At 41.9% G+C, this 25662-nt stretch overlaps 1 protein-coding gene across 1 annotated transcript in view; it reads right to left on the reverse strand.

The window, feature by feature from the left end:
- NCAPD2 (non-SMC condensin I complex subunit D2) overlaps positions 1–25662 on the reverse strand; it is a 1714408-nt gene that overhangs the window by 1371441 nt on the left and 317305 nt on the right. The window contains exon 8 of the mRNA XM_044079588.1: positions 24518–24641. Coding sequence (XP_043935523.1) covers positions 24518–24641 — 124 coding nt within the window. The remainder of the gene's footprint in view (positions 1–24517; positions 24642–25662) is intronic.

Below are 25662 nucleotides of genomic sequence, written 5' to 3' on the forward strand. Positions count from 1 at the left end.
ACAACAACTTCAGTGCTACCCTCTCAATTACTTCAACATCTTTTACCCCAGACCAGCAGCAATACAAACATTACACACTCTCTTTTTACCTTAATTCCAAAACTTGAGCTCTCCAGGAACAACCCTTACAAACAGTTGGCTCACTTTTCATTATTTATACTTCTCAAATATCCCCACCAAGTATCAATGTCTTGACATGATTTCATCAAAGCTGACCGTTCCACAGCGAAGGTTAGCCTATTTCTGTATACATGACATTTTCTCTATCCCAGAGCTCCCTCATCAAATCAAACACGTTTAATCAACTCCCTCACCCATTTACAAACCTATTTCTTCACCATCTTATCGGCAGAGGAAAAAATCCAGCCTTGCTTTTTCTGAATAAAACAGCCATTGCTTAATCTCCACAGCTTTACCACCAGTAGACAGACAAATCATTTCCATAACATACAGCCTCCCATATTAAACTGAATGTCTGGTTGCTTAGCTGTACTCGCTGTTGAGATTTTAGTAGAATCACTGCAGCACTAGCATACACAATGGGGACATTTTACCACAGGCAGACGTCCAGAGCTTGCTTACTAAATACCCACACAGGGTTTGCTTTCACCACACAGCAGACATTTGAGAATGCAATACAAAAGGTTAAGATGCCTGAACCAGCCACCTCTCTTTTGTGGCCAACTACTGGGGGGGGGGGGGGCGCGGGGGGGGCTTAAGAGTCTGGAAAGCAAGTTAAAAAGTCTGCCCTACACAAGGAAAAAAAAAATAAGACAGTGCCTGTACAGCAGTTATGAGCAATGGCATGCTCCTACAGGCTGTCATGAGAAAAGGGAGACAGACACTACTGCAGGCACTTATACTACCTGAACATGTGAGGTTGCTGTGCGCATACTCACAAAATACAGTTCTGAACAATTTTACCCTATTGTAGGTATTTAATATTTGGAACAATATTGCACATCACTCCAAGAACAATAACTTGGTACCAAGGGACATCTGCCCATCCAGTTTCACTTAAAGTTGGGCCATCCATTTCACAGACTGACCTACTCCATGCCAAAAAGTTCAGACAGATGTCTTGTAGTAAGGGAAAAGCAGCCAGTTCAGTCTTCAGTTCTTTTTGTTGAAAGCATAGCATTTCATTCCTAGCAAGAGTTCCTGAGAAAGGTGTCAAGATTAGAGGTAGACAAGGAAATTCCTAGGCTTGTATCAAGTTTGTGGGCAAAAGACCAAGTTTAACTGTCTTGACAATATACTGCTATCCCCTATAAGACTTGCACACACATCAGAAGCATGAATCTAAGGTCTACAATCAAACTGTCAACTTTAGTTTAAAAGCAGGATGTTACTTTGCTTGCCATGTAGAGGGACTTCATTCCAAACAAACCGAATGCTCCGTACTACAAATCTTTCATGCCATCAAGTACTAATTATCTTGCAGTGGAGGCTGACATCTTTGGCAACAGTGCTATGCTGCAAGTACTGCAAAGGTTGGAAAAGCTAGGGTGCTTTCAGTATCCCAAAAGTTAGAGATCATCCCATAATGACCTGCACAAGAAAGAGTAAAGAACAGCTTTTAGTCTTTCATGTTAGCGTGTGTTCTGTAGTCCAGCAATATTCCTGGCCAGATACAGTACCTTTGGAGTCTTTCAATCTGGTAAAGGTGTTTTGTGAGGTACATTCTAAAAAGGGACAGTGTATTCAAGGATAGTTCTAGTAATGGTCAGAAAGGGATCAAAACTTCACGCAGCTTAAAATAATACTCTCTACAGAGCAGATGAGCAAGGGAGGACCCTTCCTAACCACAGCAAAGGCATGATGATCATAAAGATTGCTAACACAGGTACACATATCCTGGATAACTGCTTTCAAAGTGCTGGGAGATCATCCCATCACCCCAGTCACAATCACCATACAGGACACAGCACCTGTTACAAATCCCCAGCCTCTGTCAGGGATAAGCCAAGAGGTGCACCCAGGTGCACACCCTATCCTCCCATGCAAATATGTCAGATATTCGAACCACTAATCCAACTTAGGTCACTTAGGCATAATTAGGGTTTATCCAGCTATGCCATAGCAATGACTAGACATTTTTAGATTTCTGGCTCAAGCCATTTGTTGGCACACCAATACGAGAATCAGCTCCACATGGCTAAGAGCTTTTGAGTGTTGGACCTCCCGGAGACTAAACACATGGACTATCTGGTAAGAGGTGTAATTGTGAGGGACTAAATGGAAATCATTTATGTCCTTGGAGCCCCTTAGGGTTAAGATGGATAAGGAGTTCCTCGGTCTCATCAGCAACTCGCAATAAGCTTAAAGAACTACCGAATCTTCACTGATCATGTGCACGAGCTGGGGGACACTACTGGCTCTGGACAACTTAGGACTAACAGAATAACTTTTGCAAGAAGTGGAGAAGACAAGGAGGATTTTGTTACACTAATGAAGAAAAGGGTGGCTACAGTTGCCTGGAATGAGGTTCCTCAAGAATGTTTCAGCATCTGATAACATCTGTTGCTAAGAGGCTTGCCTGATGTCTTCCATCATCCTGTAATGCCTAGAAAAGGTACCCCACCCATCATCCTGTAATGCCTAGAAAAGGTACCCCACCCACATCCCCAAAGTCCCATCTTCAGTTTAAGAGTTCCCCAATTCCCTTTTCAGGTGGCCATCAACCATGTTTTGCTGGTTGGGAAATGCTGACTGATGGTAAATATTTTTACTGGCACTTCAGTCCAAATGCTTTGTGGCCAATCTCCAAAGCTAGGAATGAGTGCCACTTCCCATTGACACAGCATATTACGGTGACATCTGTTATTACTGCAAGGATCTCTGGGTGGAGGACAAAGTGGACGACTTCAAGGGCATTGTGAACAGCCATTATGCGTTTCTGAATTCACTACTCTATCTGCCCTGCACTTTGAGATGAAGCATGTGACCTCCCCAAACCACACACTACTAAGCAGTCTGGCAATTTTGCCAAAGTTTGGTCTGAATGGAAGAAGGCAACAGTAAGTCCTGGATTGCTCATTACTTGTACTGCCTGCAACTCAGACAAAAAAGGGAAGGCAGTCCTCCAAAGGACTGTACATGCTGGCCCCATCACTTTCAGGCAACACCAGATTCTCTTCACCTGGACAGTTGTAGAAGGGTCTGTCAGAATGGAGATTGACCCAAATCCCTAGGGCCAATAGAAACATTCTTACTCTTGGGTGAGACTTCTGTGGCATAAGCAAGAATAAGCTATGTACTGAAAAGACCTTATCTTTAGCAAATAAATCCGTAGAACCGTGCCCAAGACAGAGCCTAGGAACGTTTTTCCTGCTGGGAAGGTTACAGCATAGACCTCGTGGCTGCTCAATATCCATAAGGTAAGACAGTAGTGCTCATAGACCTTTAATTGTTCTGTGCAGTAAGGCTCAGAAAAGAATTATCAATATGAGAATGTTGACGACGGTCAAACTCAAATGGTCAAAAAAAGATGGAGCCATACACCTGGTGAATGTTTAAAAAATACAGAGGCTAGAGGGCAATACAATAAATTAATAATGCACACTTCCATTCTAAACCTAATATGCTACTATGCATCAGAGCGAGAGATGTATAGGTGTACATGTCTAGGGAGGTAAGGAAGAGGTTTTGCATTTTTTCTATATATTCACAACAATACATATGTACTCCATTTATAGATACACACATTCAGTCACAGATCCTCAGCGCCATTGGAGATTTCAAATCCAATAAACTGTCACAGTCTTCAAAAGTCCCAGAAATGCTCCAAAATAAAGGCAGTCAAAAAAAAAAGGCAAGAAATAAAGACCTTATTATACAGAGAGACAGAAGCACACAGAGACAGATGCACCATACCTCCCAACTGTCCCAAATTACTCTGCTTTTAGAGAGTTTTGGGGTCCAAATAATGGGATGCCACGATTCCCAAGTGGCACCCCTTCATTTCCGATTCTTTTTCTTTCTTTTTTTTTTTTCGTGCTTTAGCTGACATCACGTGCGAGACGACGTCAGCTCGTCAGAGCTACCAGCCTGTTGGAACTGAGGTCGTGGCGCATGCATTTCTGGCTGGTTCAAATGCTTTGCGAGCAGGAATGAACCAGCTGGAAAGAAAGTACAGTTGTGCACACTTACCATAAATGTAGATGTTAGAGTGTATTCACTGTTGCAGTCATTACATTTGGGTAATCTGCTGGCAGGTTGCCCACAGTAGGCCTGATTAACAAAGTCTTGGGTCCTGCGTTGGTTGCTGTCCCTTTTTCCATGATGTCAGGTCGTCAGGGGTATAAAACATGCATCCGATGCCATTACATTAGTTTTTCTTGCCCCAGATGTTAGGTGCCCCCTAATGGGGAGCAAATAAAATTAAAAAACACACAACTATACCTCCAACCAAAAGCAAATACACCAAAAAGGCTTTCTAGTAAAAGAAAGTAGAGGTATAGCCAGAGAAAAGTAGGGGGCTGGAGGGAGGGTAACCAGGACTGCAACAGTGAACACACTAACATCTACATTTATGGCAAGTGTACACAACTGTACTATGTTCGTGGTTCACTGTTCGTCATTACATTTGGGTAGATTCCCAAAGCTATGGCTGGGAGGAGGAGTTTATACAGCATTAGGGCCAGCTATAAGGCCCTGCAAAACAGCAGTGACAAAGACAGCTCTGGATTTAGAGAAAACTGGTAAATGCTAATGCTTGGTGAAAGTATGTACAGAACTCCAGGTAGCAGCTTCTAGAATATCCCTGGTAGGAACACCTCTGAGAAAGGCTGCAGAAGTAGATGCAGCCCTGGTGGAGTGAGATCTGATCCCCTGGGGGATAGGTTTTCCATGGTGCTTATAGCAGAAATGAATGCAATGGCTTATCCGTTTAGAAATTGTTTGTTTTGAAATAGCCTTCCCCTCTGCCCCTGCAGCAAATTCTACCAGCAATTTTTCAGATTATTTTTTGAGATTTAGTCCTGTCCAAGTAGAATCAAAGTTGCCTGTGCACATCCAAGGAATGCAGAATCTGTTCCCCTTTGTTCTGTGGATTGGGAAAAAAGGTTGGCAAATAAATGGACTGATTAAGAGTCACACTGGAAACCACCTTGGGTATGAAGGGTGGATTGGTCCTCAGAGATACCCTGCCCGCATGAAAGATGATGAAAGGCTCCACTGCCATAAGGGCCTGTAATTCAGATATCCTTCTAGCTGAAGTGATTGCTAAAAGAAAGGCTGTTTTCCAAAAAAATAAATTTTAAGTCTGCAGTAGCAGCTGGCTCGAAAGGAGGTAGAGTGAGCTTCTCCAAAACAAAGTTAAGGTCCCAGACAGGGATAGGAACTCTCCTGGGTGGTCTCAAGTTCTTTGCCCCTCTGAGATACTGCTTAAGCAGGGATGAGAGGAGAGGGATGGGTTCTGTGTTACAGTGAGCTGAAATAGCTGAAACGTGGATTTTAATAGAGGAAAAAGACAGGCCCTTGTGAAGCATCTCAGTTAAGTATTGCAAAATCTGAGGTAAATTGGGCACTGCTGTGCTCATCCCTGAAGATTGGCTCCAGGAACAGAATCTTTTCCATTTGTCAGCATAAGATTTTCTAGTACTAGGTCTTCTTGCCTCCAAGATGACATCCATCAAAGGTTTGCTGAGGGCCGATAAGGGTGAATTTAAGTGATTAGCCAGGCTGCAAGGTTCAATGTTGGAAGCTGAGGGTGCAGAATTTCGTTCTCCTGCTGAGACAGCAAGGAAGGGGTCTGAGGCAAGTGTCATGGAGATATTTGCAACACTGCGCAGGAGTGGGTACCAGTGTTGGTGTGGCCAGTCTGGAGCAATCAAAATCATTCTTGGTTTGTCCTGTTTGACTTTTAGCATAACTTTGGAGAGCAGAGGCAGAGGGGGAAAGGCGTAGACTGATAGGTTTTTCCAGGTGAAGGACAGAGCATCCACTTTCCAGGCTTGTTTGTGGGGAGTCCTTGTGCAAAACTTGTCCAACTGGTAGTTCTGAGGGGAGGCAAATAGATCTATGTCTGGGCGCCCCCATTTGCTTGTCAACATGCTGAAAATTTTTGGTTCCAGTTTCCACTCGTGTAGGTCCATGAGATTTCTGCTTAGTCTGTCTGCCAGTGTATTAAATTTTCCTGGCAGGAATTGATCTTGTAGGTGCACTTGGTAAGCTCAAGGCTGTGTTCCACAATGCCATGGCTAGTCTGCAGAGAGGATAAGAATGTGTACCCCCCTGCTTGTTTATATACCACATAACCGTGGTGTTGTCCGTCTTTACCATTAGTTTCCTGGAAGAATGTAGTCCTTGAAGGCTGTCAGAGCATTCTGTACAGCTAACATTTCATTTTGATTGATATGCAAGTGCATTTGATTTGGGTTCCATTTGCCCTGAATGCACTTCCCTGCCAGGTGAGGCCCCCATGCATAATCTGATGCCTCTGTAGTTAGTGTTTGGGCGGCAGCGGGTAGTGTGAATGGCAGTCCCTTGTTTTGGTGGCAGGCCTCTGCCCACCATAGGAATTCCAGGCATAAGCAAGGTATGTTAGGAATCATGGTTTCCAGGCTGTGACAATGTTGACTCCATAGACTAAGTACCACTGTAGTTTCCTCATATTCAGTCTTGCATATGGAATTAGAAGAATGCAGGAGGCCATGAACCCCAAGGCTTACAGTATTTTTATTTTGCAGATAGCAGGGTTTTTGTGGCCACTTGTTTGAAGTTGCCAAATTAATTTGCTTCTCTGGCGTGAGGAAAGCCATCTGGGCAGTTGTATTCAAGCTTGCACCCAGGAATGTAATCTGTTGAGGGTACCAGTTGTGATTTATTTTCGTTTAAGGTGTACCCCAGACAAGTTAGAACCCCTTTTACAAACGCCAGATGATTTAGAAGTATGCCCTGGTTTTCTGCCTGAATTAGACAATCATCCAGGTATGGATGTATTTGAATATTTCTTTGTCTGCAAAATGCAATAACTGGAGCCATGCACTTTGTGAATACAGCTGAGGTAGCAAACAGATACGAACTGCACCACAGCTAGGAAGTTTATTATAAAACACAGGTAAGCGTTTTCAGGGATATTCCCCTTCAGACAACTCAGAAAAATACTTCATTCCTTATATAGTAAAAACACATGTTATCAAGTAAGTCTTAAAGATACAATGTTAAAAACAAATACATGAAAATGGTTCATTCTAGTATATCTTAACTATGCATATATCTGTTTCAGAAAGTCATAAATGTTACATTTATGTATGAATCATAATATATTAAGATTGCTAAAACCATGTCCTACTGTGCAAAGATATTAGAACGTGAACTATAACATACATCATAAATGAAATAAATAATGCACTAATAACACGTAGAATGTAATGTGCATGAAAATGCATGTTATATATATATATATATATATATATATATATATATATATATATATATATGTGTGTGTGTGTGTGTATGTATGTGTGTGTGTGTGCATATATATATATATATATATATATATATATATATATATATATATATATGTGTGTGTGTGTGTGTGTGTGTGTGTGTATTATATATACATGCATGTGTGCATAAGTATATAAAATACATAAATATAAATGTATATATGTAGATAAATATATATACATAAGGAATATATAAATAACTTAAGTGTGTCAGAATGACAGAACATAGATTGCAGTAACTAAAATTATATGTTAAAATTCTAAAATCGTAACAGTCAATGTTTAAGTGGACAAGCTTTTAAGAAAGGTTTCAAGGACACCATATTGTTTAGACCTGTTGGTTTATCTGCTTTAAACAACATAATCCATTTTTGTTCTGCAACTTCCGTGTCATTATACAAATTGCCCCCTCTCATTCTCTGACAGGACTTGTAGAACATATTTAAGATATACTAGAATGAACCATTTTCATGCATTTGTTTTTAACATTGTATCTTTAAGACTTACTTGATAGCATGTGTTTTTACTATACAAGGAATGAAGTATTTTTGTGAGTGGTCTGATGAAGCGATACATCCCTGAAAGCGCTTACCTCTGTTTTATAATAAACTTCCTAGCTTTGGTACAGTTGGTGTCTGTTTGCTACCTCAACTATATTTATTTTACACCAGCTGTTTTATTAGTTGGTAGAGGATTTTTGTGTTTCATGTTCCACTTTGTGAATACCCTGGGCACAGTAGACAAGCCAAAGGACAGTGCAGAGAACTGATAATGCAAGTAGCCTGCTTTGAAGCACAGGTATCTTTTGCAAGATTCCCCGATTGGGATGTGAGGTATGCTTCTTTTAAATCGAGAGTTACCAACCAGGCATCTTTGCCTAGCATAGGAAGCAACTGAAGAGTCAGCATCTTGAATTTTGGAATGTCCAGAAAGGTGTTTAGAGTAGATAGGTCCAGAACTGGATGCCATGATTTGTCTCTTCTGGGTACCAGAAAGCCTGGAATAGAAACCTTGTCCCTTTTCCTCTTCTGGTACTCGTTGAATAGCCCCCATGTTTAAGAGGGAAAGTACTTGTTTTTGAGCCTCTGCCCACTGATTTGGGAGCAGGTCTGGCCACCCGTTTGGTCTTAGCAACGTGTGGAAATGAAATGTGTATCCCTGGGACACTATTTAAAACCCATTAGTCCTGGGTTATGAGTTCCCAGTTCTTTGCATGAAGAGCATTCTTTCCCCACAAAGGGGCGGCTGAAAGGTTAAGTGCTTGGTAATTTTAAAAGGAAGTCATTGAGACTGTGTACCATAGGGGGGTGTCTTGTTATTTCCAGATTTGGAAGTGGAGGCCCCCCATTGCTTAGATCTGAGAGTCCCCTGGGACTGAAACCTGGTGCTTTTGGTATTTCTGGGTTTGGGCTTGACAGGATCTGGAAGGAGCTGGAAAAGACCAATTCTTAGTAGGCCAGTGCCTACTAAATCTAACAGTTTGCATAGATTTAGCTTTATCTTCCATCTTTTGTAGAACTTCTTCAGCCTTATTGCCAAACAGGCAATCCTGATTTAAAGGAGCATCCAACAATTTTGCTTTAACATGATCAGGCAAAGATTGCTCCTTAAGCCAAGCATGCCTTCTAAGCGGAGACCCAGTAACAGTAGCCCTGTACGAGGCCTCTAAAAATCAAAACCACATTGCAAAGTATGTTTTCCAACTCGTTCATCAGAATGCAATAAATCCTGTAAATCTTTATTTTCCACACAGTCAGGAATCAACATTTTCTGTTCAAGCAGTCCAATAATATGCTGATATTTTAAAATATGAAATTGGCAGTTTAAAGTCCTGATTGCCAAGGTTGAGGCAGTATAAACCTTCGTACCCCCATCTATCCAGCACCCTGGAGTCTTCTCTATCAGAAGGGGTAGGATTTTTAGCAGTAGAAGCCTTAATGCCCCTGGGGCCCTGAGAAATGGTTTCTGGATCTGCAAAAGAATTATTGAAAAGGAACTTGTGGGACTCAGGAACCCTGTAGTATCTGTCAGGTTTACTAGGAGCCGGGGGCAAAGAATCAGGGGCCATACTGGATTCCGAAAACACATAAATCAACACTATCTAGTACAGGAGGTATAGGGCAAAGGCCTATGCTGAGGTAGAAGGAGGAAATCCCTAAGCCTCTTTTTTGAATTAGAAAATTCCTGACTTTTCCAAAGGAAATGCTCCCTTTAGGTATGTAAAGTTTTCCCAAAAGAAAAATCCTCAGGAGGGGAAGCAGAGGGAATGGAATCCTCTGCATCAGAATCATCATAAGTAGGTATGGACAAATCCAGGTCATTAGAAAAATCAGAACAATCAGAATCCTGATCAGAAGATTTATAATCAAGCTCAGTAATTAGATCTTCAGCCATTTTGATCATTTGTTTTTAGGCATGGGGGCCTGTACATGTAGCCTGGGCATCGTTTTTTTAGATATAGATCGAGATTTAGGTCTTAGTAATGAAGGTGTAGTTGATTTAATATGCAAGTCTGTAGCCCTGAATACACCCTCAGAAGCCGGTGCTTGCACAGCAGCTCCGGAGCCATCCAAGGTAGAGACATCTGCGGATTCCATAGATTAAGCATCTCGCGGCATACTGGACTCCGAATGGGTCTCAGTAGAGGCCTGCGAATCAGAAGTAGCAGAAATCAGGGGCTGCGAAAGCGCCACACTGAGTACCGGTGAACTGGCTTAGAAGCGTAGTCAGCAGTTTTGGACCGCGGCGGCCTGTCTTTATCTTTGCGTTTTTTCAGAATTCCAGTAGTCAGATGGCTAACCGACGAAATTTTTGGATAATTAAACAGAGAACCAAAATATTTAGAGGCAGAAATGTACAGACGATGGATAGTGCGCTGATTAAAGCACAAAACTGACAGCAAGGTACGTCGTGGTCAGGGCCTAGGCAAGGAATACAGTACGAATGAAAATCTTTGTGAGGTATTTGCTTTCCACAAGTAATGCAATTATTAACTTTTACTGACTCTGTAAGGAGCAAGAAAAAAAGTTTCCCCAATGGGGTACTTAGCTTTAAGTTGAAGACTTCGGTTCTGAAACTCGAAAACGAAAATTTCAGGAGTCGGCCGACCGGCACTTGCGAAATGCTTCTGCTTCAGGCACCGCATGGCAAGAAAGACTGGTGTAATGGCGTCAGATGCATGTTTTATACCCCTGACGACCTGATGTCATGGAAGAAGGAACAGCAACAGACGCAGGACCCAAGACTTTCTTAATCAGGCCGACTGAGGGCAACCTGCCAGCAGATTACCCAAAAGTAATGACCGCAACAGTGAAACACGAGTAACATTAGCAAGGATTTATTTTTATTTAGAAGGCTCGGACTGCATTTAGAGGGTATGAAGGCTCAGTTTGGTAGCAAGTTATTTGTGTATAGCAGTGTACAGTCGAAGAAGCGCAACCAACTGCTGAAACGGATAAAAAGCAATTCAAAGATGCACAAGAGGGCATTATGGGGTATTTCACAAAAAAAAAACTCCATGCTTATAATCTTTATATAAGCAACTGCAGTTATTCTCTACTTTGTGACCATCACAGTGAGCATATTTACATGCATAAATCTGAGAAGGCAATGTCAATAAGTCACATTAAAAGTCCAAGATGGCATTTTCTTGGTTTACATTTTAGGGCAGTATAATCATGCATTTTAAGGCTGATCACACTTTCTGTGGGTTTTTCAGCACTTCACAGCAGCAAAAACCTTAGCAGGTGCACAAAATTACATTAAGCTGGGTGATTACATTCACTTTACTACTCTAAGTCAAATGCCTGTGACAGAATCTGTGTGTTGAGTGATTTGTCAACACCTTGGGGGGGGGGGTATTGAATATTTGTGTTTTTGTTCCACTGAAGTTGAAACTTCTTTCACACACGCTCTGAAAAAGGTGTACATGAAAAGGGCTTAATTGCATCTGAGAGTGAATTATATAGTCTTTTTGACAAGTTTTTAATGTTGTTAGTTCTTTTGCAGCACTAAGAAAATACAGTAATTTTGACATATTGATTTAGGATTGATGTGCCGAGTATACAAATAAAATGGAGGACTTGGGTGCATACGGTTTGGGAAATGAGAATAAAGTAAAGGGACGGACATCCTGTGTAATGTATGTCAGTATTTAGAATAAATACGCCAGAAGTGCAATATACTTAAACACGTATTAAAATGTATATGTGAATGAGAGCATTATATGCCCTTAATAATTTATTATTGTCTAGAAACGTATTACTACTGCTGTCTGAAACAATTGAACATTCAAAGCTACATTGGTGTTACCATAATCTCAGTTTGTTAAAAAGCACTGATTTTAGTGTCTTTAATGTATTCATTAAATTGTGTAAAATAGTTGCTTCATTTGAAAATCAGAAGCTGGTTTTGACAGTCAGCAAGATGGTAGAAAAAAACAAAATGATTTGCAGCAGTGCCACAAGCCACACAGCCCAACTCTTAATTTCACAAAGTAGTGAAATAGAGAGCTTTATTAATGTTAAGCATTTTCTTCCAAAAATTCAGGATGTCATCAGAACTGTTTTTACAAGATGTTGCAAGTTTAAAAAACCCATTCAGTAGTCTCATTAACTAAAATATTACCTAGGTTGAAATTGCACTTGCCTACTAAGATATAAATAAAGTAATTTGTTTATAATACAAATAAAACATGTATTAAGTTAATTTGTTGAAGTTCATAATTTGTTGAAGTTCATAATTTGGCAACATGTAATTTTAACAAACTTAATTGATATAGCATCGTTTTAGCCATGAAATTGGCCTGCATTAAACTGCAGCTGCCAAATTAATTCTGTATAGCCTAGTTTAAGTTCCCAGTGCTTCCCCCTGGGTTGGGTAGGAACATATATAACCAAAAATACACAGGTACCACACAATATTGTGTGGTACCTCGGTGTATTTTTGGTTATATATAGTTCTGGTTTTGTGCACCTGGGTTTTACCTGAAGCCGTTTCTCTCTCTATACATATTTGGGTAGGAACATGCTCATGAACAGCAAACAAAAACTTGAAGTACGTTTTACACAGCGGAGTGTGAATAAAAAGTGCATCACTGTCATTTTTGTTTTCTGTAATTTAAGTCAGGAAGGTGCATCAAAGAAAACATGCACATTTCCTGTTTTGTGTGCAAGGGGTCAATGATTTGAAAACAGCCCAAAGGTAATCTTTATCCACCGCTGGCCAAATGGATTTTCTTTGAATGTGGTGTGGGTTTCAATCCTGTTTCAATGAATATGAGTTTCAAGGGCAGAGATGTTTTAATGCCAAGTCTGTTTTTGTTGTGTTGTTTTGTTTAGCAGATGTCTATTGGTGTTTGTGCATTGGGTTGTAAAATGTTAAAATAAAATCTAAATAATCATTGCATTAGTAAAGCAGTATACATACATTAGTTTTTATGGTAAATGGGCAAAATAGCCAGGTAATGGGACATTGGAATGGCTGCAGGGGGACTCTGGTGCCATATTTTGGTTGTCTGTTCAGTTTGCATTTGAAAGTTGGTATCACACAATCCCATTGGAGTGGACGAGGTTACATGATTATGTATGCAAATTTTATCTTAATTAGTATATAGATTTGTACCCATTTTTCATGGGCCTTGTCCAGATTTTTGATGTTTCCAAATCGAGAGGTATGAGACAAGAAACGCACACAGACACTTTCAATTCAAATATATTACTACTACTTCTTTCGGCTGCTCCCGTTAGGGGTCGCCACAGTAGATAATCTGCTTCCATTTCTTCCTGTCCTCTGCATCTTGCTCTGTCACACCAACCAATTGCATGCCCTCTCTCACCACATCCATGAACCTTATCTTAGTTTTTATTTTCCTGTTACCTGGCAGCTTCATCCTTAGCATCTTTTTCCCAGTATACTCTGCATCCCTCCTCAGCACATGTCCAAACCAACATAATCTTGCCTCTCTGGCTTTGTCTCCAAACCTTCCAACCTGGGCTGACCCTCTAATATATTTATTCCTAATCCTGTCCACCCTCGTCATACCCAGTGCAAATCTTAACATCTTTAAACTCTGCCACGTCCAGCTCTGACTCCTGCCTATTTGTCAGTGCCACTGTCTCCAACCCATATAACATAGCTGGTCTCGCTACCCTCTTGTAGAGCTTCCCTTTCACTCTTACTGGTACTCATCTGTCACAAATCACTCCTGACACTCTTCTCCACCCACTCCAGCCTGCCTCTACTCTTCACCTCTCTTCCACACTCACCATTACTCTAAACTGTTGATCCCAAGTATTTAAACTCACCCACCTTCACCACTTCTACTCCTTGCATCCTCACCATTCCTCTATCCTCCCTCTCATTCACACACATATATTCTGCCTTAGTCCTGCTGACCTTCATTCCTCTCCTCTCGAGCATATCTCCACCTCTCCAGGGTCTCCCTCCACCGGTTTCCTGCTCTCACTACAGATCACAATGTCATCTGCAAACATCCTAGTCCACGGGGACTCCTGTCTGATCTAGTCTGTCAACCTGTCCATCACCATTGCAAATAAGAAAGGGCTCAGAGCTGATACTTGATGTAACCCCACCTCCACCTTAAACGCATCAGTCACTCCCACCGCAGACCTCACAGCTGTCACACTACCCTCTTACATACTTCCCTGACACTCCCGACTTCCTCATACAATACCACTACTCCTCTCTAGGCACCCTGTCATATACTTTTTCTAACTCTACAAAGAAACAATGCAACTCCTTCTGACCTTCTGTATCAACACTCTCAAAGCAAACATCGCATCTGTAGTGCTCTTTCCTGGCATGAAACCATACTGCTGATCACTAATCATCACATCCCTTCTTAACCTAGCTTCCACTACTCTTTCCCATAACTTCATGCTGTGACTGATTAGTTTAATCCCTCTGTAGTTACTACAGCTCTGCACATCACCCTTATTCTTAAAGATCGGTACCAAAACACTTTCTCCATTCCTCAGGCATCCTCTCACTTTCCAAGATTTCATTAAACAATCTAGTTAAAAACTCCACTGCCATTTCACCTAAACACCTCCATGCTTTCACAGGTATGTCATCTCAACCAACAGCCTTTCCATTCTTCATCCTCTTCATAACTATCCTTACTTCCTTCTTGCTAATCCACTGCACTTCATGATTCACTATCTGCACATCATCATACCTTCTCTCTCTCTCATTCTCTTCATTCATCAGCCCCTCAAAGTACTCTTTCCATCTGCTCAACACACTCTCCTCGCTTGTGAGTACATTTCCCCTCATTATCCTTTATCACCTTTAACTGCTGCACATCTTTACTAACTCGGTCCCTCTGTCTAGCCAATCGGTACAGGTCCTTTTCTCCCTCCTTAGGTGTCCAACCTTTCACACAACTCTTCATATGCCTTATCCTTAACCTTCGCTACCTCTCTCTTTGCCATGCACCTCATCTCCTTATACTTCTGTCTACTTTCTTCATTTCTCCGACACTCCCACTTCTTCGCCAACCTCTTTCTCTGTATACTATCCTGTACTTCCTCATTCCACCACCAGGTCTCCTTGTCCTCCTTCCTCTTTCCAGATGTCACACCAAGCACCTTTCTAGCCATCTCCCTTACTAGCTCTGCTGTAGTTACCCAGCTATTCGGTAACTCTTCACTGCCACCCAGTGCCCGTCTTAACTCTTCTCTGAACTCCACCTCACAATTACGCTTTTTCAATTTCCACCATTTGATCCTTGGTGCTGCCCTCACACTCCTCCTCTTCTTGATCACCAATGTCATTCAACAAACCACCATCCTATGCTGCCTAACTACACTTTCCCCTGCCACCACTTTACAGTCGCCAATCTCCTTCAGACTGGCCCTTCTACACAAGATATAATCCACCGGTGTGCATCTCCCTCCACTCTTGTTTGTCACCCTATGCTCCTCTCTCTTGTTAAAATATGTATTCACCACAGCCATGTCCATCCTTTTCGCAAAATCCAGTACCATCTGACCTTCTGCATTCCTTTGCTTAACACCATACCTACCCATCACTTCCTCGTCCCCTCTGTTCCCTTCACCAACATGCCCATTGAAATCTGCTCCAATCACCACTCACCCTTGGGTACAATCACCACTTCATCCAACTCACTCCAAAATTTTTCTCTCATCCATCGCACACTCAGCTTGTGGCACATATGCACTAACAACATTCATTACACCATCAATTTCCAGCCTCAAACATCCCTCTATCAGACACTCTTTTCACTTCCAAAACACTCTTGGCATACTGTTCCTTCAGGATAACCCTTACGCCATTTCTCCTCCCATCTACCATGATAAAACAATTTAAACCCGCCTCCGATACACCTAGCCTTGCTCCCCTTCCATCTGGTCTCTTGCACATACAATATACCAACCTTCCTTCTGTCCATCATATCAGCTAGCTCTCTCCCTATACCAGTCATACTGTCAACATTCAAAGTCCCTAACCTCACTACCACAGTCCTAGCCTTTACCTGCCTTCGGGCATGCCTTCCCCCTATTCTCCACCTTCGGCCAACAGTAGCCCAATTTCCGCCAGCACCTTGTTGGCCAACAGTACTGGTGGCGGTCGTTGTTAACCCAGGCCTCGACCGATCCGGTATGTATATCTGTACTGTTGTCCGCATGCATGATTTGGCAAAAGTTTACACCGGATGCCCTTCCTGATGCAACCCTTCCCATTTATCCAGACCTGGGACCAGCAAAAAGAAATGCACTGGCTTGAGCATCCCCAGTGGTTGGGTTCAATTTAAATATATTACTAAGTCTGCATAACTAACTGTGAAATAGAATTGCAATAAAACAGGAATCAGGTGTGTAAGCATGTATTAAACGCATTTTCAGTAAAACCCATTAAAACTCAAAACTATATTACCTGATCAGGAACAGTAAGAGACACTCAAAAATGTAAAACTAAACTTCTAGTAAAAGTGAAAACATAACCATCAACAAAAGGAAATGAGGCAGTAAAGAAGAAACTGGAAGAGAAAAAACAAGGCTCAGTCTACACAGCAATAAAAACTCCTTATCTAGGAGTAACACTAGACGAACAGATTTTGCCAGATAGTGTTTGGCCCAAAAAATAAAACTGGAGATACACAATACCCAATTAAAATGTCATGAATATAAATGTGTAATAAAATGCACAAAACTAAAAAAGCCACTAAACTATCACTATCCCAGAAATAAAAATAAAGGCAACAAGCATACAATGGAAAACCTTAAGAAAACTGACGTAGATAAGCAATATGCCTTGTACTTCTCTGTTCTTGGGAATTACTAACAAAACAATTATTCTTGTTAATATTTTTAGGATGCAATAAATAAATCAGCTAAACAAACATAACATAATGGGAGAAACATTACTGAATGCACCTACATGACATGCCAGTCATTTTAGGAGTTGCCACCAGAAAGATTAAACTTTGAGGCCATTACCTGGAAATCAGCATATATGTTTGGGAAACAATAGACTATTAAACATTAGTTATGCATTTACTCTAAACTGATGCAATCACCATCACGTTCCATCTGGGCTGTCCATCATCATTCTTCCAGAACAGTTTGGTTCGGATCAGACTCTGACGTTATTATAGCTCGTAGCCACCATAAAGCTCGAACTCCACCCATACCCATAATGCACCATCCCTAACATACCTCAGATCTTGTCTGCTGATTAACATAACATAAGAAATACCATAATATCCCTAAAAGCAGCAGCTATTACCTGGAGTGCAACTTAACAGTGGTGCCCTTAAGTTCTCGTTCTTCCAGAAATCAATTGTTAAAAAGGCTGTGGGGGGGGGGGGGGGTTGTGGGAGTTGAGTTGAAGAATGAAAATGGACAACAAAGATGGAACGTTTTGGTGAGTACAGAACTTCTTTATCTGATGTCAATTTTTCATTCATTCATTCCTCAACAGTTGGGAACAGAGTCCCCAGCAACCTGAAATCTCAGGTGGACTTTAAGGAAGGATATTCCTGAGCACATTTGAGTCGAAGGCTGCTCTTCACCGAGCCAGTCCAATGTGTAATAAAGGTTGGGAGGGTGGCCTAATGGTTAAGGTGTTTGCCTTACAAACACATGGTGCAGGGTTGGAGTCTCACAAGGGATAATTGGCTAGGCTTAAAATGGCTCGCAAGGGCAGTCTGCTTAGTACTAATCTATGAACCTATGAGGATTCGCCCAAGTTGCAGCAGCACAAATTCATCCATGGAAGCCCTAGACAAAAACACTGAAGTTGCATGGACCTAATTGGATGGGCTCTTAAAGGTTTTGGCAAGGAAAGAGGCAACTTATTGTAGACAAATTATATACAGTCATCTGGCTAAGGTTACCTTCGTGACAGATTTACCAAATTTAGAATCTGCAAAGGAAACAAACTGATCCATTCTTTCTACTTTTTGTCCCAAGTAAAAATGTAACTGTCTGAACATCTATTAAGTGCAACATATATTCAACCTTTGTTTGCAAATTTAGGAAAGAAAACTGGCAGATTAATGGACTGTGATATTAATTCTGACACCACCTTAGGAAGGAAAGAAGGATTGGTTTGCAATGTTACTCTATCGCTGTGAAAAATAAAGTAGGGAGGTTTAGAAGACCATACTTGAAGTTCTGAAATCTTTCTAGCAGAGGTGATGGCCACCAAGACAGTCTTCCAGGTCAGAAACTTTAGATCACATTTTGCTGCTGGTTCAAAAGGGGAATGAATCAAGGCCTGCAGTATAAATTTAAGTCCAATGGAGGAGATGCATCTTTATAAGCAGGTCTCAAAAGAAGGGCATCTCTCAGGAACACCTTACAAAGTTTAGATGAAGCCAAGTTGGAGATCTCAAATTCAATGTGAAAATCAAAGATGGCTGCCAATTGAACTCTAATGGTTGAGGATCTTGCTCCTTCGTTGAAAATAGCTGCCAAAAACTCGGACACTGTACAGGGGCTGAAAAGGGGACAATATGTTTCTGATGTACCCAAAAAACAAACTTTTTCCATTTACTTGTAAAGTTCTCAGAAGCTTTATGGGGAAGATAAAAGTATATGACGGACAGAGGACAGGAGCATAGGTTGTCTGGCTATTAACAGAAGTGGAGAAACCAAGCTGTTAGCTTTAGGTATGAGATCTCTGGGTGAATCATGCCTGTTGGGTGAGACAGAAGATCTGGAATCTGATAAATACAAGGTGGTAATTAGAGCCAGCCAAAGAAAAGGGAACCAAAATTTGTCAAGGCCAGTAAGGTGAAATAAGGATGACCTTGCTCAGCTAGAAAGCTTTCTGAAGAAATGTGGCGATCAATGGAGTTGGAGGATTAGGGCAAAGAAGCTGCTGCATTTGTTTAGGGGAGATGCAAAGGGATTGCAGCAAGGCTGGCCCCATTGGCAAAAAATAATTTCTGCCACCTTCATGTTGAGAGACCACTCGTGAGGTAGTAGAATGGAATTGCTCAATTTGTCCATCACGCACTTCCACGGAATGTGCATTGCTATCAGAAAACAGTTGGACGACAGTGCTCATTGCCATACTTTGGGAGCTTCGAAGCAAGGGTAGGACCCGTTTCCTCCTTATTTAATGCAGCAAGCTACTCGCATGTTGTCTATCTCAATCACAATTGTCCCAAAGGGGAGAGCCGTCTTGGTAGGCCTGCTCTCATTTCCAAGACAATGATATGCATATGTTGGCCTCTTTAGGGGACCAAGTACCTTGGACTGTTTTCCCCAGAAAGTGTTCTCCCCAATCTGGGAATGCATCTGTTGTCACAATGAACTCTTAGAATCTGATCGAATCCACCAAAGGTATCTCTTGCATGCCTGAGTGATTCTTATTTCGGCTGATATGTGTTGGTAAAGAATAGACCACTGTGTTGCTAACATCCACTGAAGAATTCTCATGTGAAATACTGCTAGAGGAACTAGGACTAGAACTGCCGACACTGATCCTAATGCTTATAGAATCAAATCAGGCTGAAAATGTGGTACTGTAAAGTATTTCTCTGACCTGGAATCTGAAAGTTTGTACTCTTGAGGGAAGAGAAGCTGTCACTGATAGTATTGAAAATTGCTCCTATAAATTCCAATGTGTGAAACACTTCTGAAATTTGTTGCAATTTAGGTCATCCCCAGACTAGAGCAAGTCTGGAGTACCTGATCTTGAGCTGTTAGTAGATGCCTGGTCAGGACGGTAATGAGCCAGTTGTCCAAATACAGAAACACTGAATCGCTTGCAGTCTCAAGTGAGCTTCTATCCCTACTATTCATTAGGCAAACACCGTGGGGGCGGTGGTGAGGCCAAAAGGCAGTGCACTGAAGTGATGATTGGTTCCCACCCAGAGGCATAGATACTTTCTGGAGTATCTGTTCATTTTTATGTGAAAGTGCGCATCCTAAAGGTCTATCAAGCAAGTTCAGTCATCCTTGCACAAATAGAGCAGAATGGACTGAACAGAGACTATCCGAAACTGTGTCGAACGGATTTGTTCAAGTTGCTGAGATCCAAAATCAATCTCCAATACCTCGTTTTATTTGGCACTAAAGAATCTTGAGTAAGTTCCAGATTCTATCTGGTCTGGTGGGACCTCTTGGATGACTTTTTTTAGGACAATTGCACTTCTAGTGATGCTGCTTTCCTCTGACTGAGTGGATCAGGAAATTTGCATACAGATGCAGGTGGAAGGAAAAAGGAAACCGCATAACCTCTGTACCTACATATATTTTGCGATGTCTAGCCAAGCTGTCTGGTGCAGGGACAAGTGACTCGCCCAAATTGTCTCTAGAGAGGACAACTGGGCCTCCTTTCAGGAATGCTGGCAGGGTCTGTCAGAGGAAGACTCTCTAGACCCTTGGTTCTGTTGGCATCCTCATGTGGGCAGCGTCCTCCATTTCAGGTCACCTCTCTGCCATGGGGGAACCATCTCCACATGGATCTTGCAAAGGACCCTGAGACTTTCTGAACCACATCTTTCGACAACGTTTGATTCCTTGAGAAGATTCTTTGCAGTGGGTGTACATTTTTCGACTCCCTCAGAGACAGTCTTTTCCATCTTTCCCACACCAAAAGTGTGTGCCCTTTACCTTAGGCCCAAGCAATGAAGTGCCATCAAAAAAGGTGCATTGAAGAACAAGGACTTGAAGGGCTCTGCAAAATCACAAGCACATCCAGTCATGCCTCCTAATAGAAGTGCCTGAACCCACCTCCCTTGAGGTACCTTCAGCTGCACGAGAGAGAAAGCCTCATGGACAAATTAGAAATTGATAGGGTCACCAAATGAGGCCACGGAAGCCTGAATCTCAGTAACAGTGGTCCTAGAAAAAGATGTTGGCAGTTCCTTTACCAAGTCTTTGCAGTCTTGTAAAATGTGCCAGGTCGTTCAGTGATCCAAGTGTGAAGGTCACTGAAGCACACACATGCTTCCAAAATCTGTCCAAAGCCCTGGAATCCCTGTTAAAGGAATGGACAGAGAAACTCTGCTCTGCAAGTCGCGTCTTGGTGGCCGCTGCCACGACCATAGCATCTATGGGTATTCCCTTGCTCCATAACTTCCTACAGGTGGTGCCAGAATCCAATCTGGTCTTTTCAGGATTGGGCTCAACTGCGTCTGGCTCCTTCCATGTCTACCTAGATAGCAAATCATTGAGCTAGTCGGCAGGCGGAGTTAGCCAGCAGGTAGATGGGAAAGACCGAAAGGCCTCCAGGAATACAGATTCCTTTGTGGAATGGTTATCAGTAGACCAATCACCCCTCTGCTCAAGAGTCTCAAGGATGTCTCCGAGACGTCTTTGGGTGTGATCTTGGGAACCCTTCCCCTTCACCAAAATCGGTATCTTCGGTGATTGACTCCAGAGGGGAGTCCAAGTGCCTCCTCTTTCACTTCCTCTTAGGGAATTATTTTGTGGGATGCGCCAGAGAACTATCAAAAGAGATAGTAATGCCCTGCTGGGTAACCCGTAAATTTTGAGCTAGTTGTCCCTGTGGCACAGAATGCGGAAGCTCAAGGCAAAGAGACATGGGATCCGTAGAGAAGATCCGAAGGGGTAGTAACCATTGGCCCTGCAGATGCAGAGAACACCCTCTCCATCACCTCAAAGGCAGAATGCTCCAGGGAGAAGAAAGCCAAAGAAGCCAAGAAGCCATGCTTCTGCTCCTTCAGTTCCCCATGCCCCAAAAAGGCAGTCCACCCAAGTTAAAGGTCGGAGTTGAGCTGTTTAATGCAGAGGCTCAGAGGGGAAGAGACTGCTCCGAAAACTTCAAAATAGACTCTAATGCCAAAGATCCGACAGGGACACCACAGCTCCAAAAGTAGTCTGGCTCCAGAGCTGGTGCACTCAGCCTTGGAGCCGAAGATACTAAACTTCGGATCAAATCCAGATGGTTCTGGAAGACTCTGATTCAAAGGCTTCAAACCAACAGGTCGGAAAGGAGACTGAGCTGGCGACTGGTGGAGCAGTACTAACAAGGGTTTCCAGGTCCAAAGGGGTAGGAACCAAGAAAACTGTCTTGTGTATCTGCGCGGAGAGAAATTTCCTCATTTTGTCCAGATCAGCCTCAGTCAGAATTCTGAAAGAACGAGAAGATACTGATGGGGACCTACAGTGCTGGTGGGACAGGGGAGGGTACTGGGTCTATGGAGAGTGAATACCTGGGCCTGGACAAAGACGTTGGATCCAAGGAAGCAGTTTTTGACTCCAACACCAGCGGAGTTGGATCAGTCTTTGGATCTGATTTGTACTTTTTCCATGGTTAAGATTGGACAAGGGAGTTGATGATCAAGGTGCCCTTGAAGGCTTAGCTGAAGGCTCCTTGAGCTTAATTTGGGGGGGGGGGGGGGGGAGTGAGCACCACAAACATCTTCTGAAAAAGAAGGTAATCTTTTCAGGATTAATTTATTTTTTCCATCTATGATTGCTCATGGGTTGAAGGCCTTGCAGATGGAACAACCTACCTGTAAATGGGAGCTTGGCATAATGGTTAAAGTGTTTACCTTGCAAACACAAGGTGCAGGGTTTGATTCTCACATGGGGTAACTGGCTAGGCTTTAAATGGCCTAAAAGGGGCAGTTAGCCTAGTATGAACTTAAATGACCTAAAATGACTTAATGACTAAACAGTAAACACACAAAGTATGCGCATCAGAAACAGGCAACTTGTGCCCGCATTTCTGAGTCAAATGGACCTTTTTCACACATTTTGAAATAAGAAAAATACACTAATAAGTTACAAAAAGGAAAAAAAAATACCAGCAATGGTGACCAGAAATGCACAAAACATGTTGGGGGAGGACCTTACCAACCATGGTAAGACTACACTAAAAAAGTGTAAAAAGGGAGGAAGTAGTGAAAGGAAATAAGAAAAATTTAAGATTTTATAGGGAACAACAAAAGGAAAACAAATCATCTCCCACTCTACTCAAACACTCGACAGCTCAAAGTGACCACGTCCAAGCACAAAAGCGGCAAACAAGATCTGGGGTATGTTAGGGGTTGGTACACTACAGGTAAGGGAGGAGCTTGAGCATTTTGGTGGCCATCAGCTATAATAATGGTAGAGTTGCATCAGATCCGAACCAAACTGTTCAGGAAAGAATGAAAATTGACATCAGATCAATATATTATTAATGTCCATCCACTTCAGCAGATAGGACTGATAACTGCAGGTGGCATCAGTTTGGCTTTTTAGGAATCTTCCAAAGTTAGAGCTCCTCCCTTAACTCTTATAATGCTATTCGCTTCTCTAGCTGTAAATTGCCCCAAATAGATAGAACAGCTAAAACAAAGGCCCTAGCATACCCAATGCCAAAGTGATTTTATGACCTACTCTGTAGCAGTACCGTGGTATAATCTAGTGGAGGAAGGAGAGAGAGGATGCATTGGAAGCAGACATGGAACATGAAGATCCATCATAATCGAAGGTTCAAAACGTCTGTATATTGCATGATCTAGTCCATCCACTTTGACAGATAGAACCAAGTCTTGGCAGAATGCCTTTGAGAATGTAAAGGGCAACCTAGACCTTGAAATTACATCCAGTTTATAGTTTTGCAGTGAAGCTCAGACTCCTGGAAAAAAGCAGAACACCGTCATGGACCTTGTTAAAGGAGGTCTTAATTTTACCAGAAATTGACTTATTAATGTATAGACAGAAGTAGATAACAGTCAAACAACCACATGGGCATGGTAATTATGGAAACCTTTTGGCTTAACCGACTGGGACCAAAGAAAAAGACAATCATCCTTCCTATAACTATCAGTTCTATGCAGAAAAAAATCTTTACCTGTGAGCATCTGTGCAGCACAGCTTATACTAGTCTCATTTAGAGTACACTGGAAAGATAACTGGCAGACTGAATGATTAAATTTAGGCTCTGAAGCTACCTTTTGCAGGAAAGCTGGGTTTGCACAAGACTGTCTTTATAAAAACTTAGATATGGTGGACAGCAAGAGAGACTTTCAGCTCCAAAACTTTTCTGGTCAAAATGATTGCTACTAGAAAAGTCTTCCAATACAGATACGATCATCCATCAAAGTTCTTAAGGTTAGAAACAGCGAGGTTATGGGCTCAAGAAAAAACAGCAGGCTGCTAAAGCTGTCAAATACGGATATAAAAATTTTGTTTTAACATTGTACAAAAGGAAAAAAGAAAAAACAAATGATCCCATGCAAAAAGTAAGCAGAATCTGACAGCAGATTAAGGACTTCCTGGCCCATCTTGTCTACCCATTCCCATGTCCTTTTCATAAGCAGCAATGCATTAGTCAAATATTCCTTACTTCTGACCAGAAATGAAAAGAAAGTCATCTCCCCTAGTAGAAGATTGAGGTGGGTAGTAAAAACAGACAGTGATAAGAATGCAATCAATGCACAAAATGGTGTTGGTAATGCAGTGCCTGATCTTATACACAATCATAGAATTCCGTGCTAGTTTTATGATAAAGCAATATGCCAGACACTCCTTTAAGCAAGGTAGAAAGGAGGCTCTAAAAGAACGGTCTCCCTAGTCAATTAAAAGACAAGTAATATGAAAACTCACCTCATGATTTCACCAACAATTGCTTTCATGCCATACTCTGTGGCCCACAAGCTGACTGCATGCACAAAGACAGGAGCCAGATGTTCAAAGTGCTGTAACAGCTGGGTGATCTTCAATCTCGCACCTGAAAGGTACATGCCACAGGTTTACGAAAGAAAAAATAAGAATTTATATGTTCTCAGCCACACAGATATTTGTAAGCAAAATACTATATGCCTGTGTGAACAACTGCAAAGCTCCTTATGCCCCCTCTGAAGTAAATATGCTGAATTCAAAACTAAACTCATATAGTCGAACCCAAATACAAACAGGCTCTATTAAAAACTTGCTGCACATAAAAATAAATGTAGCTCTCAAGATACATAAAATAAAATCTTGCTCCAGCCAATGATCAAATCAATCAAAGAAAGATAGGTAAAAACAGTCACCATGCAAAAGGCAGCCCACAGAGCCTTCATTAACTAGATTAGTAACCTGAGAAACTATATATAGCACTGCGCAGACGTAACAGTAAATGAAATCACATACTCTGACCCAGAGGACAGTCAATCTACAAGCTGAAGAATTCAGTTCAAACTTCACCCCCCCCCCCCACATTCCCAGATTTCATATCAGAGTTTACACTGCTCTCAAAATCTTCTATGCAAAGTCCTCAAGGCACATTTCAAGGTCAAATACGCTGCTTCTAGGGCGCTTGATAATATACCAGGGTGCTTAACGGCCAGCCCAAAACAGGATATGTCAGACCACCTGCAAAGACTATTCACTAGCCACGTCTAAGCAAGCTATGTGCCAGGGGAATGGGGGACAACCATCACCCCTTCCACAAAGGTGAGTATCAATAGACACAGGAAATTAGGGACTCAAGTCTGAGCAGCCTCAACTGTAACGCTAAGTAAAGGATCATTATGCAGTTAACATGGGCACAGGTAACCTACAAACTCTGGACCCAAGCTAGTTAAGATTTAACGGCTGAGCCTTACTACTTAACTAGGCTGATTTCTAAGAGAAGGTTACTGAAGCAATGGATGAGGTCAAATCAGTACACACTGAGTATTTAGACCTTGCAAAAGCATTAAACACCATCCTGCACTCCAGTTTCATAGATAAACTATCCCAGCCAAATGTTAATCATGTAATTTGTT

The sequence above is a fragment of the Protopterus annectens genome, chromosome 8.part0 (genome assembly GCF_019279795.1).
Source record: "Protopterus annectens isolate FY-2018-M chromosome 8.part0, PAN1.0, whole genome shotgun sequence".
Lineage (NCBI taxonomy): Eukaryota > Metazoa > Chordata > Ceratodontiformes > Protopteridae > Protopterus > Protopterus annectens.